Raw genomic sequence first — 16,145 nt, forward strand, 5'->3', positions numbered from 1 at the left:
AACATGTGCCTTTGATGAGAATGGAACCTGGGACCCTTCAATCCATTGGCCAATGCTCTATCCACTGAGCCAAATCGGCTAGGGTCCTCTTTTTATTTTTTATATTTATTTATTTATTTATTTATTTATTTATTTTTAAAATATATTTTATTGATTTTTCTTACAGAGAGGAAGGGAGAGAGAGAGCTAGAAACGTCGATGAGAGAGAAACATCGACTAGCTGCCTCTTGCACACCCCCTACCGGGGATGTGCCCGCAACCAATGTACATGCCCCTGACCGGAATCGAACCTGGGACCTTTCAGTCCGCAGACCGACGCTCTACCGCTGAGCCAAACCGGTTTCGGCCATAGGGTCCTCTTTTTAAAACTAAGCACAATACCACATTTTAGGATTGGCTCCAAAAAATACTTAAAAGTAAAAAATAAATGTTGAACTTGAAAAACAGATTATGTAACTATGTATAATGTAGATGGCTATTTTTACCAGAATATAACTTATAACATACAAGTTTGAGAAACCACATATAATTTTCCAAGACCCTTAAGAGATTGTAAATACTGCATATCTTAGTGTCTGCCTCTTTAGGTTGCTGGTCCATCCAATTCTTCTTGATCCTGAGAGGTCAGTTGTGAATGACGTGGTTTATGTGCATGTCTTCTGGTTTGGGTTCTCTGGGGAATTTTATGCGGAATTAGACTGTTAGCTGTTGCTTATTTTATCAAGCTGTAGAGTTCAAGTCAACATATTTATTAAATCTTTACTGCTACCATGCATTGGGGTAAGTGCATCGGTATCTAGTTCTCTGTACGTGGGAATAAATATTTGTTAAGAATTGTTTCAATTAAGATGCAGAAGAGACAATCCTGTTGATTCCAATATCTGTTGATAGGTAGCGATTGTGCTTCGCAGACTTCGGGAGCTCCAGCTTCAGGAAACGGCTGTGCGGCAAGAAAGCAAGAGGCCCAGCCCCCGGAAGCTCTCCTCGGAGCCCCTGTTGCCTCTGGATGAGGAAGCAGTGGACATGGACTATGGCGACATGGCTGTGGACGTAGTGGACGGCGAACAAGAGGAAGCCGCGGGAGACATGGAGATCTCCTTTCACCTCGATTCAGGCCACAAGACCAGCAGCAGAATGAACTCAGCCACAAAGCCTGAGGAAGGAGCATTGAGGAGGAACAAGTCAGCAAAACAGGGCGACAGAGAGAGCTTCAGGAAAGCCAAGCAGAAGCTGGGTTTCTCAGCATCGGAGCCAGATCGCATGTTTGTTGAGCTGTCTAATAGCAGTTGGTCAGAAATGTCCCCCTGGGTGATCGGCACCAATTACACCCTTTATCCCATGACTCCTGCTATTGAACAGCGGCTTATTCTCCAGTATCTGACTCCTCTGGGAGAATACCAGGAGGTAAGCTTATTGGAAATACTATATTCCCACTTTGGAATTACTGTGCTTATTTCTGTGATATTTTATGGTAGCATTTCTACAATGGTGTGTTTTTACTCTGATACAAAAAAAGTCTTTGCCCCAAACTGGCAAACTCTTATATAGGTCACTTCTGATAGGGCCTGTTCGATCAAAGCGTGTTGGTATGTTTATCTTCATAAAGGAGGGAGGGAAAAGTGCCTTATTTCTTCTGGTCTCAGAATTGAAGAGGAAGTAGGTGGAGATAAAGCCAAATGTTAAGACTTGTTCTTGGTCTTCGTTTCAGTTACTCCCCATATTCATGCAGCTGGGGTCCCGGGAGTTGATGATGTTCTATATTGACCTGAAGCAGACCAATGACGTCCTCCTTACGTTTGAGGCACTCAAGGTAAAGTTCTTACCAATGTTTGGTGACCGAACATTTTATCGACAGGGATGTGGCCTATGTGTTTGGTATGTGGCATCTTGGGTTTTTATTGCTGGGGGCTTTCTGTTGCCAGAAATATCAAAATAGGAACAAACAAAAAATCCCGTTTAGCTAGAAGAGAGGAGGCTTACCAGATGCCGTTTTGGCAGTGGCCTGGGTGTTAGAGGGGAAAGCTCTGTATGGCTGCTTTTAGGGTGGGAGTGTGGTAGAGGGTTGTGTAACACAGAACACAGAGTGGACGGGATTTGAGTACTGTAAGGCTGAGTCTGGGTGTTGGGAGAACTTCTGAAGAGGGCACATATCTGTTGTTGCTGCTCACTTCAGGGAGATCTGCACAGGTAAATCTGTTTCCTGTTTCTGTGCCTGCATCACCACCGGGAGACACCAGACTCCATGAGGAAGTGGAGAGGGCACTCTCGCTCTTCCAGCCCCTCCTCATTGGCCCGCACGCGGAGCCATAAGCAGCCTGCTGCTCGCACTGCACTCCCTGTCCTTACATCGCCGAGAAGATAGGCCCACCCGGAGAGGCTGTGGGAATTGAATAGGGCACGTGTCAGACACAAGGCCCGCGGGCCAAATCTGTCCCGCCAGGCCTTGCAATGTGGCCCGCACCGCGCTGTCATCACTGCACTCCGCTGCGTTTCCATCACAATGACAGTTTATGACTGTTCAGTAAACCATTCGGCCCGCGATTTAGGCTGGATTTTAGATTTTGGCCCCTTCTCTGATTGAGTTCGACACCCCTAGAATAGGGAGTTAAGATAATCTTTCCAAGTGTATTTAAGCTACATTTTGATTAGTTCTGGTTTTGATAATTTGCTGAAGATTGTTCTTTGGATAATATATTTAAGATCAATGTAAATGAAATGACAAGACAGAAATGGAATCTTAGAGTGTTTTTTAATTTGTTTTTCTTAAGCACTATTTGTTTTACTCTGTTAAGAGGATTCCCTGTATTTAGCAGCTTAATATTTTGTGAATTGATCATGTGATTTTTCTAGATCAGAGATTTTCCATCTTTTTCATCTCATGGCATACATAAACTAATTATTGAAATTATGTGGCACACCAAAAAGTATTTTTGCTGATCTGACAAAAAATAGGTATAATTTTGATTCATTCACATCTGCTGGCTGTTGTTCTGCTGGCTGTTGCGTTTCTTTATTCAGTAATTTAAGGGAAAAGAGGTCAGTGTCCCTCGCTAAATAGTCGGGTATTGCATGTCTTAAAAATTTTTGTGGCACACGGGTTGAAAATTGCTGTTATAGATAGTTCTATGGTAAAATGTGTCACCTTTGTTTAGCATCTAGCATCTCTCCTGCTCCATAACAAGTTTGCCACAGAATTTGTTGCACATGGTGGAGTACAGAAATTACTGGAAATTCCTCGTCCCTCTATGGCTGCAACTGGTGTGTCCATGTGCTTGTATTACCTGTCCTACAACCAGGATGCCATGGAAAGGGTAAGTCCCGTCCATTCAGGTGTATGGGAATGGCTGGGTAGGGGGCAGTCTAGCATATTTATAGAAAAAAAAAGGATAGCAGAAATCGGTTTAGCTCAGTGGGTAGAGTGTTGGCCTGTGGACAAGGGTCCAGGTTTGATTTCGGTCAAGGGCATGGACCTTGGTTGCGGGCACATCCCCCACCGGTGGGGGATGTGCAGGAGGCAGCTGATGGATGTTTCTAGCTCTCTCTCCGTCCCTTCCTCTCTATAAAAAATCAATAAAATACATTAAAACAAAAAAGCAAAAAGCTGCCTGATCAGTATCATTCCCTGGTTGAGTGCCAACCTATAAACCAGCAGGTTTGATTTCCAGTCAGGGCACATGCCTCCGTTGCAGGCTCAGTCCCCAGTAGGGGCCGTGCTGGAGGCAGCTGATAGATAATTCTCATCATTGATGTTTCTATTTCTTCCTCTCCCTCCCTCTCTGAAACAATAATATATATATATATATATATATATATGTTTTTTTCTCTTGAGATCAACATTATGCATGGGTATATAGTTTTAAGTGTAGGTTGTTTTCAGGTTTGGACTAGATTGTTATAAAATTTCATTTGTAACTTAAGCTTTAAACTCAGAATGACTTGACCAGGAATGATCATTGTATTGACACTGGTGAATTTGTCATCTTTTTGCACAGGTTCTTTTACCCCCAAAATTTAAAAATTGTTTTATTTTTATGTTTTTCAGGTTTGCATGCATCCCCACAATGTCCTGTCTGATGTGGTGAACTATACCCTGTGGTTAATGGAATGCTCTCATGCCTCAGGATGCTGCCATGCTACCATGTTTTTCTCCATCTGTTTCTCCTTCCGGGCCGTGTTGGAGCTCTTTGACCGCTATGACGGTCTTCGTCGCCTGGTGAACTTGGTGAGAGGCTCTTAGTGGCTTCTCTTTGCAGGAAGTAGGGGTCCTGCTGGGCTTGGCTGTCCTTCAGCAGCGTGGAGAGGAGGCTTGCTGGAGGAAGTCTGCGTCTCTCTTTCTCCCTCCGTCACAGGTTTCTCTCCTCATCAGTGTTTGGAGGACTGTGCCGTTAGAGACCTGCCTGAATTTAGTAATCTGATAGGGGGAATTGCAGTCAATAATCTTTCTAAAAGCAAAAGGTTCTGTGCCTTATATTTTTAAACAGGATTGAAGGCTGTGTAATCTTTCAGTATGGGTTTACGGTTTTGCTTTCATATGGCTGCTCTTAGCACGTTTGGAAAGATGTGCAGTGTTAATTGGCAGTCTTGTTGGACATAAACATTTACTGAAATCTTTTTCCTGTTTTCTTATTATCTGTTCCCATTTACCTCGTCCTCCACCCCCCGCCTTTGTCTAATTCTTTTGCTTCTTTCTGAATAGATCAGTACTTTGGAGATTCTGAATCTGGAAGATCAGGGCGCACTTCTGAGTGACGATGAGATATTTGCCAGCCGCCAAACTGGGAAGCACACCTGCATGGCCTTGCGCAAGTACTTTGAGGCGCACCTGGCCATTAAGTTGGAACAAGTGAAGCAGTCGCTGCAGAGGACCGAGGGCGGCATTCTGGTGCATCCTCAGCCCCCGTACAAGGTGAGGGACTTACTGGGCAGGAGCTGGGAACTCTGAACCACTGTGGGCCTGAGACTCATAGTCACATCAGCGGAGTCTGCGAATGCGCATTGTTGTGGTACACTTGACCTTCATGGAGGCAGGTGACCTGAAAACGGATGCTGCAGGTGGGTCTCAAGGATGCATTTCATTCCCAGGTGTGAGTTGCTGGGTTGTGGGCTCGATCTGTTTCAATTCTGTTTATCAAGGGGTACCCATGAACTGAAGTGTATGTAAAAGGGCTGTCTTTTATGAAAAGTACTACATGTCCTACTTCCTATGTGAAATTTCTGAAAGATGCATCTATAACTTCATTTCTCAATCATTTTTGGATTTGCTATGTTTTGGGAAGAAGATTAATTAGTATTTGCAACAAATTGAAAAGAAATCCATTATTTTACACGCGCTTTTTTTTCTTCTTAAGCTGGGAAATAGATGCATGCGCTAGCAAAATGAACATTCTGTTACCTTTTTGGACAAAATGTATTGTGAGTCCAGTTATAAATGAAAGATTAAACATTTTTTCACATGTGGGCTATCGACAGAAGGATTGTGGAAGTTTAAAGCTGTTATTACTTAGTTTTTTTTGTTGGTCATTGAGCTGCGCTGGAGAAGGTAGCAGGCAGATGATACAGTTGTTTAATAATACGTCTCTCTCCTTACAGGCATGTTCGTATACTCATGAACAGATTGTGGAAATGATGGAGTTTTTGATAGAATATGGCCCAGCGCAGCTCTACTGGGAACCTGCTGAAGTCTTCCTCAAGCTTTCCTGTGTTCAGCTCTTGTTGCAGCTTATCTCTATTGCCTGCAATTGGAAGACCTATTACGCCAGGTGGGACCAGAGGGAGGTTTCCAAGGAAATTAGATTCTGCTTTCTGCTGAGGTTGACGTCGGTTTCACAGAGTGTATGCTTAACATATTTGGTAAACAGAATTGAAATTTTGGCCTCAAACCTGAGAAACTAGATTAAGTGTGATGATAACTTTTTAAATTTACAGACGATTCATTTATATTTAAGGTCCTGGTGCTTATAAATACTGCACACAGGCAAGGATCAACTTCTGTACTCTGAGAAGTTATGCAATTGACATGGTGACAGCGCAGAGGTAGGATAGAAATCCCAGTGTTCTTTGCTATTAGAGACTTCAGGTGTCTCTGCTGCTTGACAGTCATATACACTGCTTATCTCATTCTCACAGGAAAGTGTGTGTTTTGCTTTTGATGTGATTTTCACAGTTCAGTTAAAAGAAGTCAGCAGAGCAGGATGAGGCTCTGAGAGGACAGCTGATTGCATCAGGAGGCGGATGGGTTCTGCAGGAGGAGGATGGAAAGTAATTACGACGATACTTTGGTAAAGATGGAGACTGAAGAGAAAGAAAAGTTTTTATATATAGTGGTTCTTTTTAAAAATGTACTTTTATTTATTTCAGAGAGGAAGGCAGAGGGAGAATCATTGATAGGTTGCCTCCTGCACCGTCCCTCCTCACACCCCCACTGGGGATCGAGCCCACAACCCAGGCATGTGCCTTGTCTGGAATCGAACCTGGGGCCCTTCAGTTCCCAGGCCAACACTCTATCCACTGAGCCAAACTGGCTACAGCTCTTAACTTTCCCCATCCATCCATTGTCATAAAGACAGGAGAGGCTATTAATGGTGTGTGTAGTTTGCTTGCTAAATCCCAGGACATTAAATCCAGGGGATCCTCTGGAGCATCCAGTTTCATACTCTTTGATACTTGGGACCACTTTCCCATATTAAAAATAATATATTGAGACCTCCAAAGAGCTTTTGTTTTGTGTCATATCTGGCGATTTTTACCATGTTAGAAATTAAAACAGAAAATGTGACTATATTTATGAATTTATTTAAAAATAATATGAACCCATTGCATGTTAGTATTTTTTATGAAAATTTTCCAAAATAAAATCAAATGATTTTAGCAAGTTTTTAAAATGTCTGGCCTAATCTCTTATATTTGCTTTTATATTCAATCTTTGGTGACATCACATATGACATAGTTCCTGGATAGCTCCGTTGTATACTAGTGAGACAGGAAGCAGCATCTCACTATTATTATGAAAACAGCTTTCATATCACAGAACCTTCTGGGAGGTCTCAGAGACCCCCCAAAAGTTCCCCAGCCACACTTCGGAAACAGCTGTTTTGGGGTATTCAAGTAGGTTATTGTATTTACTTCGAGAATTTTGTTTAAAAGGTGATGAAAGCTCAAAAGATAATGAGGAAGGTTATACATACATTTTGGAGTGGTAAAACCTTACATAGATTATTAAGAATATATAAATGTGTTTGGAATATGTCCTTTAAAAGTTTTTTTTTTTTTTTAAATAAAATTAAATACTTGCTTCTGCTTAGAATATAAAAAGTCTTACATAAAGAGAGAAATTATTTTTAGCTACTGTTAATTTCTTCAGTCTTTCTATAATGTATGTATGTGTACATAATTGAGGTTATAGTATTTAATCATATTCATCTTTTTTATGAAATATTTTAAAATATAGAAAGGTACAGAGAATGCTGTGACTGTTCCATACCCAGGGTTGGCATGTTGCTGTATGTGCTTCTCTCGGAGTTCTTTTGCATTTCCTGCCTCCCAGAATGGCCAGTCTTCTAAATGTGGAGTGCATTCTCTCCATCCACGTGTCCATACTACACGTTTGTGTGCATGTGAACACTAATCTAGTCCTCTTTTGTATGTTCTTACATTATATTTACATTGCAGATTTTTTCTCATGTTTTTGAGTTTTATACATGATAATATTTATTTGAACTCTTGTATTACTATGTATAGTTTGTTCTAATGGTGGATATTTAATGTTTGTTGTGGGTCTTTATTTTTATTTTTTGCTTCCAAATGAATGGTACCATAAAACTCTTTTTGGAGTCTTTAGCAAATATGTCGCACTCGCAGCCAGTGGAATGAGGCATGCAGCCCCCTGCCTGGGAGTTTGATGTGTTTGCTAAGAGGATATGATGTGTACAGTGGTGTCTCCATTTCCTCTATTGGTTTGCCAAAGGGCTTGGAAAATGACCTATCATTGTCTTGTCCCATTGGCAGTATATGGAGTTTTCATTTCTCTACCTTCTTGCCAGTACTTCGTATTTTCAGATTTTATATCTTAACGTTTTCTGTTCATTAATGTTGAATTTTGAGCCTGTGCCCTTGTCCTTGAATAAGAGTTCTTTGAAAACAGTTGTTAGTACCTGCAGAACAGCTCATCACTTGAGTATATCATAACTAACACATGTATTCCTGTTGTTTAGGTAGGTTTTCTAATTCTTTTGCTATTTGTTTGTCTGATGTGACAGTGGACATCTGAATACATAGATACTTGTTAGTATGTCTTGATTATTTCCTTAGGACAGATTCCAAGCGGTGAAATTCCTGGCCCAAAGGTTAAGAACATTTTAAGAATCTTGTTTTATATTGCAGATTATTTTCTAAAAAGAGTGTCCTAATTTCTCCCCCTCAGAAGTTGGAGAGCGGTAGTCTACATTGCTACAGCATAGGGGAGTATTCTTTAGTTTGCAATCTTAGCAGTTTGATAGGGGAAAATGCCATCTCCATGTGTTTTGCAAATAATGTCACAGTGACTTATAAATTGTCTTGCTGTTATGGTTAGGGACAGCCCCACAGGTAGTGATTCTGACCCATTCTCTCCCCCTCTTTTTTTAACTTGTTCCTTGTGGCTGTTCCCTATTTCCCTTTGACTGATTCTTCTTCCTGTCCAGGAATGACACTGTGCGCTTTGCTTTGGATGTCCTGGCTATTCTTACTGTTGTGCCAAAAATCCAGCTCCAGTTGGCAGAATCAGTGGATGTGCTAGATGAGGCTGGCTCCACCGTCTCCACTGTAGGTAGGTTGTACTTGGCCATTTTGTTACTGGTTGGTCCGGATTTCTTTCCTTTTGCTATTCTGTTTGTGGTTACTGAACTGACCTAAGTAGTAAGAAAAGAAGGTAGTAGGGGAGGGTGCCTTGTCCGTCCCATCTAAGTCATGCCATATAGCTTCATATAACGGAGTCATGTCAGTGAACGCGTGTTCTGAGTGGTACAGGCATTTCTGCTGTCATAGTGTAAATCTTGTCCTCTGCAGAGTCACGTGCTGAAATGAGGTGGACAGGAAAAATGGCTGGGGCAGATAGTAAAAAACTTAAGCTGCTTTGTAATTTAATCCCTGATAAAATTAGTAATTGGCACGCAGCTCAGAATGGGTAGAAGCTATCATACACAACAAAAGGAATACACACTGTTTGAAAATGCTACTCTCTGCTAAGGGCAGGGTTGAGGGGGGTTGCTGCTAAGTGAGCGTGGAAGGGTGTGACTGGCTGTGGGTCCTGGGGCGTCGCTCTGGGGAGCGCAGGGCACGGCCACTTGTTTTAGACTTTCCTCATGGATAGAGAGTTTCTGCTGCCCCGGAGCGGCCAGGCTGAGGGTTTTCCTTTCCTGTTGAAGGTTCAGGTTAAATTTAGTCCCACTATTTTTCATCTTCTTACCTAGGAAAATTGCATATTAACCTTAGTGACCCGCACATAGTATTGACATCATTCCCCTGTTTAACCATTGTACATGAGGTATTGCATTATAAAGGTACATGATAGTACAGCTGATCGCATTTTACACAATTCCTTATACATTTTTTTTTTAAAGTGTGGTAGTTTTAAGTGGAACAAAATGAATAGAACTTTAAATTTTGACTCTCAAACAACCATTGAAGTAGGCCTTGAGTTTTGTAAGATAATAAAAAATGTATTGTCTCCCTCCTCCCCCCTTTCCTGTTAGGTATCAGCATTATTTTGGGAGTGGCTGAGGGTGAGTTCTTTATCCATGATGCTGAGATTCAGAAGTCAGCCCTTCAAATTATCATCAACTGTGTGTGTGGCCCAGATAACCGAATTTCCAGTATTGGCAAGTTTATCTCGGGAACTCCTCGGAGGAAGCTGCCTCAGACTCCCAAAAGTAGCGAGCACACCCTGGCCAAGATGTGGAATGTGGTCCAGTCCAACAATGGCATCAAGGTGCTCCTGTCCTTACTGTCCATCAAGATGCCCATCACAGATGCAGACCAGATCCGGGCCCTGGCCTGCAAGGCCCTGGTGGGCCTGTCTCGAAGCAGCACCGTCCGGCAGATCATCAGCAAGCTGCCCCTTTTCAGCAGCTGCCAGATCCAGCAGCTGATGAAGGAGCCCGTGCTGCAGGACAAGCGCAGTGACCACGTCAAGTTCTGCAAGTACGCCGCCGAGCTCATTGAGCGGGTGTCGGGGAAGCCCCTGCTCATCGGCACCGACGTGTCCCTGGCTCGGCTGCAGAAGGCCGACGTGGTTGCCCAGTCCAGGATCTCCTTCCCTGAGAAAGAGCTGCTCCTGTTGATACGGAACCATCTCATTTCTAAAGGACTCGGGGAGACAGCTACTGTGCTGACCAAGGAGGCTGACCTGCCCATGACTGCTGCCTCCCACTCTTCCGCCTTCACCCCAGTCGCTGCTGCTGCTTCTCCTGTCTCTCTCCCCCGAACCCCTCGCATCGCCAACGGCATTGCAACTCGACTGGGCAGCCACGTGGCTGTGGGTGCCACTGCTCCTCCTGCCCCCACTGCCCATCCTCAGCCACGGCCCCCCCAGGGCTCACTAGCTCTGCCCGGCCCGTCTTACGCGGGCAACTCCCCTGTGATTGGAAGGATCAGTTTTATCAGAGAGAGACCCTCACCCTGCAATGGCAGGAAAATCAGAGTGTTGCGGCAAAAGTCGGACCATGGCGCCTACAGCCAGAGCCCAGCCATAAGAAAGCAGCTGGACAGACATCTTCCTTCCCCGCCGACGCTGGACAGCATCATCACCGAGTACCTGCGAGAGCAGCACGCGCGCTGCAAGAACCCCGTCGCCACCTGCCCGCCTTTCTCCCTCTTCACTCCTCACCAGTGTCCTGAGCCAAAACAGAGGCGGCAGGCGCCCGTAAACTTTACCTCCAGACTGACCCGCAGAGCATCGTTTCCAAAGTACGGCGGGGTGGACGGCGGGTGCTTCGACAGGCACCTCATCTTCAGCAGGTAGGGGTCCCTGGCAGCAGTGAGCAGCCCAGAAAGCCCTTCATTGGCCTGAAATGCCCGAGATGGTCACCACCTGAATCAGTGAGCAATGTGACTTACTCCCCTTTGTCCCCTAACCATGGTTCCTTGTGTGATTGAATCCCATGTGTTCTTATCACACTCGTGTGTTTTCTAGAGCCTTGGGGACCCGCTGTCTCTAGGTCCCAGCTTGTTTCTGTGCTGGTCCAAGCCGACTCTTGGTTCTTTACAGATCTTAGGTAAAGGTCATGGGTTGCAGGCTTTAAACATGGGAACTTTATTGTTTAAACTTGTGGAAAGAGGTCCTTTTCTCCCATTTGAAATGAAAATGAGCTACTAAAGGTCATGAGACGTGTTGTGATGTATTTGAAACACAAAAGCTCTGTTTTTTTTCTTTCTTCCTTGTAGCAGTTTCTTTTTCTGAGTCCCTCACATTCTTTGTCTCTGATCTCTCTCCGGGGTGTAGGTTCCGTCCTATCTCAGTGTTCCGGGAAGCCAACGAGGATGAGAGTGGCTTCACCTGCTGCGCATTCTCAGCGCGGGAGCGGTTCCTGATGCTCGGCACCTGCACCGGGCAGTTGAAGCTCTACAATGTGTTCAGCGGACAGGAGGAGGCCAGCTACAACTGTCACAACTCGGCCATCACACACCTGGAACCTTCTAGGGTAAGGGTCCTGTCCTAGTTTGTTCACCGTCATTCTTCGAAGATGGGTTGGTGAGCTTTGGTTCCATTGGCTGGCTGGCTGCCTGTGTGTATACGTAAACTTTTATTGGAATATGGCCATGCTCACGTGTTTATGTATTATTTGTGGCTGCTGCTGTGCTACAAAGGTAAATTGGAATAGCTGCAGCCATGTGGCCCACAGAGCATCAGGTATTTCTCCGGCCTTCTGAGTAAAAGTTTGCCAATCCCTGTTGTAAGATATATCTACCGTTTCCCCGAAAATAAGACAGTGTCTTATATTAATTTTTTCTCCCAAAGTCGCGCTAGGTCTTATTTTCAGGGGATATCTTATCTTTCCATGCGCTAGGTCTTATTTTCGGAGGATGTCTTATTTTCCATGTATTGGAATCACGGTATTATCCATGTATCTGTCTACGATTGATCGATTGATTGATACAAATATATGTTTGTATATATCTACATATTTAACCCTTTGCACTCCGCTGTCCCCTCTCAGGGGACATTGTAGTTTATTAGTGATTATGGGGAATTGAGTTAATTCAACGCACGTTTCCGCTGTTAGCATGGAGTAGCTGGTAGCCAATGTCCAGAATGATTTGGAGTGAAAAGGGTTAAATATATATATATATTTTTTTATAATATATTTTATTGATTTTGAGTTAAATATATTTTATTGATTTTTTACAGAGAGGAAGGGAGAAAGATAGAAACATCGATGAGATAGAATCATCGATCAGCTGCCTCCTGCATACCCCCTACTGGGGATGTGCACCCAACCAAGGTACGTGCCCTGACCGGAATCGAACCTGGGACCCTTCATTCTGCAGGCTGATGCTCCATCCATTGAGCCAAACCGGTTTCGGCTATATCTACTTATTTTAATTTGCCTCAGTTGGAAACTGAGATTACCAACTATGAACATAAAATGTTCTTTTTATGCCAGACATTTCAAATTACTGTGACTGTTAGGAAAATAAGCATTGTATGATTCCAGTGGGTCATAGTTTATTAGAACTATTTTGTGGATGGAATTGACACCTTTGCTATTCCTAAAAGTCAGGACTATTAAGATGACGAGGATAATTTTCCTGATTTTAGACGGTTTACCCTTTATTGAGTTTTCTCTTTTAAAAACCTTTAAGAGTCCTAGCTAGAAAGTGTAGAAAATGTTTTTAGTTCACTGATATTTCAAGGATGAGGAATATGACCAAATATTAATAAACAAGGAACCAATTTGGTCTCTTTCCCAGTCTGCCCCTCTTACCTTAGAGCTATTGTATGTTATAGCATTAGCTCAGGAGGGCTGTGTAACCTCAGGGTGCATGTACTGTTATCCTCACATTTTCTGACCACTTCTTGGTTCCTGGAAGTTTTTCTCTATAATCACTATATTTTTAAAACTGCATTAAAAATGCTAATGGCAGGTAGTGAAACTCAAGTTGGGCCTCCGCCTTCTTTCAGGACGGGTCCTTGCTGCTGACATCTGCTACTTGGAGCCAGCCTCTGTCTGCACTTTGGGGAATGAAGTCAGTGTTTGACATGAAGTATGTATCTACTGTACAGCCTGGTCTCTGTGTTCATAGTTTACCTGCTTATACCCCTGTCGCCCTATTCTTAGAGCCAGAGCCTTTGGGAGGAGAGAAATGCTGTGAGTTATTGCTAGTTCCTCTCTTCCTCATCCCTGGCTTACGTTTAATAAGATAAGATTTTATCTTCCTTAATTCCTAGATATGCTGACTAGGAATATACATTCCCATCACACAACAGACCTTTCCCTGACCCAAAATGGCAGATCATTTATTTTCTCCTGTTTACATGTGACAACTGCATTCTTTGCTGAGACATATTCCAAGGCATATGGGCCTTATTAGTCATTTTTGTTGTTGTTAATCCTCACCGAGGATATTTCTCCATTGATTTTTAGAGAGAGGAAGGGAGAGGGAGAGACAGAGAAACATTGATGTGAGAGAGACACATCAATCAATTGATTACCTCCTGCACCCCGTCCAGGGATGGGGAACCTGCTACTAGGTACATGCCCTTGACCTGAATCGAACCTGGGACCATTCAGTCTGTGGGCCGATGCTCTATCCACTGAGCCAAACCGACTAAGGGTATTAGCAATTTCTTTAATCATGTAATTCCCGTTGATTATTTGGCACCTGCTTGGATGAAGGGATTATCTTTTTAATGTGAAGTGTCTGATATTTCCCTCTCTGGGAGTGAGCTCTCCAGGTGAGGGAGGTGTGTTCAGTCAGTGAGGGGTTCTGTGCTCTGCTTGTCCGCAGGCACTCCTTCACAGAGGATCACTATGTGGAGTTCAGTAAGCACTCTCAGGACCGCGTCATTGGCACAAAAGGAGACATCGCCCACGTAAGTACCGAGCCCGCTGCTTTCACACTAAGTGTTTGGACTGGGGTGAGCACTGAGGTCCTGGGGCAACTAGAAACCGCTCAGCGATAGTCTTTCTGGGAGAGTCTGGAGGTGTGAGGCGTAGTGAGCTCTAAGCTGTCCCGGTGGGATGTAAAAGGAGTGAACAGGAACTTATCTGGAAGCTGAGAAGATGTCATTAGTACAGCAGTTCTGTGACCCGCTGTACACCTTAAGCGCCTGTAGATGCAAGCTGCATACCTTCTCCACATGCCACATGTGTCCATAAAAATTGTTTTTCTTTCCTAAGTGGCAGTCCTGACCAACTTTAAAATCACTTTTCCTGAGAATTTTCAGCTGAGAATATTCAAGAACACCCGAATTGTAATATATTTATAATATTCATTGCAAATTTAGTTTTTAAATTAAATTCAAAATATCGTGGCATGTGGGGATGGTTTCCATTTCGGATGCATGGTAGTTAACTGGTTAAAATACTAAGTTTTAGATGAAATAAAGTCCCTGCCTCGCTGGGGAGACAATAAATAAAGCCAATAAGTAGTGTATCAGGTAGGCGCTGCTGAAGAACTGGAGCAGGTAAACGGCAGAGAGTGCTTGTTATGTGCGGAGTACTGTGTTTCCCTTGGGTAGCTGGTGTGCGGAAGCCGTGTCGTGAAGGAGGTGTGGGTGCCATGCAGGTATCCAGTGAGGCAGCAGGAGACCCAGGACAAAGGTGTGCCCTGGAAGATCAGGGAAGACTTAAGAAAGGATGGATGGACTGGATCAGAAACTGCTGACGAGTTAATGCCATACGATGAGAATTGAGAGGTGACCTTTGATGAAACAACATGGAGGTCATGGTTAAACTATGTCAGGAGCTAGTTCCATGCAAGTTTCCCTGAGATAGAAACCTGATGGAGTGGGTTCAGGAGCGAAGAGGAGGAGAGAAGCGGATGGCACTGAGTATTGACGGGTCTTTTGAAATGTTTTGCTGACAACAAAGCAGAGAAGTGGGTAGTAGCTTGAGGTGAGGGATATGAGGTGGTGAAGAGTTTCTCCCAAACCTTTGTAAGTGTTAAAATATGTGGAAGAGTCAAAAGAATAGTACATATACCTACCACCGAGATTCATCAGTTTGATAATTAGCCATATTTCTGTGTAAATGTGTTGTTTTTCTGAATCATTTGAAAGTAAGTTGCAAATGTCATGACGTTTTATTCCTGTCTTACAGCATATACTAGTATATCCTAACAGAAAGGACATTCTTACATAGTCACACTCTGTTATCAAGGTTAAGAAAATTCATAGTAATTCCCAAATGTCATCAATATCCATTCCATACTCAGTTTTCCCGATTGTTCCTGATATGTTCAGTTTCAAATGTTTTTTGTTTGTTTTTTTTTTTTGAACCAGGATCCAGCCAAGATTCACATATTGCATTTGGTTGTTATGTCTCACTAATGTTTTAAAGCCAAGAATCATTTCTCCAGTTTTCATGACATTGACTTTTGAAGAGACCAGGCTAGTTGTCTTGTCCCATGATCTGGATTTGTTTGTTTCCTTGTGGTGTCTCCTTATTTGTTTCTATATTAAAGGAGGATCTTTTTTAAAACAAGATTGAAAATCTTATAGCATGTCTAAGCTGATGGGAAAGGTCTGGTCTCTAATGGGCTGCACATTGTAGACTTGGAACTTACAGTAGTTAGGGCTAAAGTTGGTACATTGGGAGATTTTAAGGAGAAAAGCATACTTCATTAATGCCTTTGCCCAAAAGTTACCCTTAAGATATTCTGTGGATAACTAACTGCTGGTTACTCCCTATGGAGAATCGCCCAGTTTCTTTTTTCTTTTTCTTTTTTTTAAATAAATCTTTATTGTTCATATTATTACAAATGTGTGTCATCCCCCCCCCCCCCCCCCCCCCCCCCCCCGCCATAGATCTCCTCCACCAGGTTCCCACCCCACCCTCGGCCCTTTCCTCACCCCCATTGTCCTCATCCATAGGTGCACAGTCTATGTTCAGAGAATCGCCCAGTTTCAATCTTAGAAACACTTTGTTTCTTGAACGGGGGTGGGGAAG

At 43.3% G+C, this 16,145-nt stretch overlaps 1 protein-coding gene across 3 annotated transcripts in view; it reads left to right on the top strand.

The window, feature by feature from the left end:
• DCAF1 (DDB1 and CUL4 associated factor 1) overlaps window positions 1–16,145 on the top strand; it is a 47,542-nt gene that overhangs the window by 21,095 nt on the left and 10,302 nt on the right. For 2 of the 3 annotated variants that reach the window (XM_036432182.2, XM_045579543.1), the window contains 11 exons: window positions 892–1,404; window positions 1,709–1,810; window positions 3,153–3,311; window positions 4,043–4,222; window positions 4,697–4,906; window positions 5,590–5,759; window positions 8,679–8,803; window positions 9,729–10,992; window positions 11,477–11,675; window positions 13,157–13,239; window positions 13,984–14,068. In XM_036432182.2, the coding sequence (XP_036288075.1) occupies window positions 892–1,404; window positions 1,709–1,810; window positions 3,153–3,311; window positions 4,043–4,222; window positions 4,697–4,906; window positions 5,590–5,759; window positions 8,679–8,803; window positions 9,729–10,992; window positions 11,477–11,675; window positions 13,157–13,239; window positions 13,984–14,068 (3,090 nt within the window). The remainder of the gene's footprint in view (window positions 1–891; window positions 1,405–1,708; window positions 1,811–3,152; window positions 3,312–4,042; window positions 4,223–4,696; window positions 4,907–5,589; window positions 5,760–8,678; window positions 8,804–9,728; window positions 10,993–11,476; window positions 11,676–13,156; window positions 13,240–13,983; window positions 14,069–16,145) is intronic. The other variant, XM_045579544.1, reaches the window with a different exon arrangement.

Source organism: Pipistrellus kuhlii, unplaced genomic scaffold (assembly GCF_014108245.1).
Source record: "Pipistrellus kuhlii isolate mPipKuh1 unplaced genomic scaffold, mPipKuh1.p scaffold_m20_p_11, whole genome shotgun sequence".
NCBI lineage: Eukaryota > Metazoa > Chordata > Mammalia > Chiroptera > Vespertilionidae > Pipistrellus > Pipistrellus kuhlii.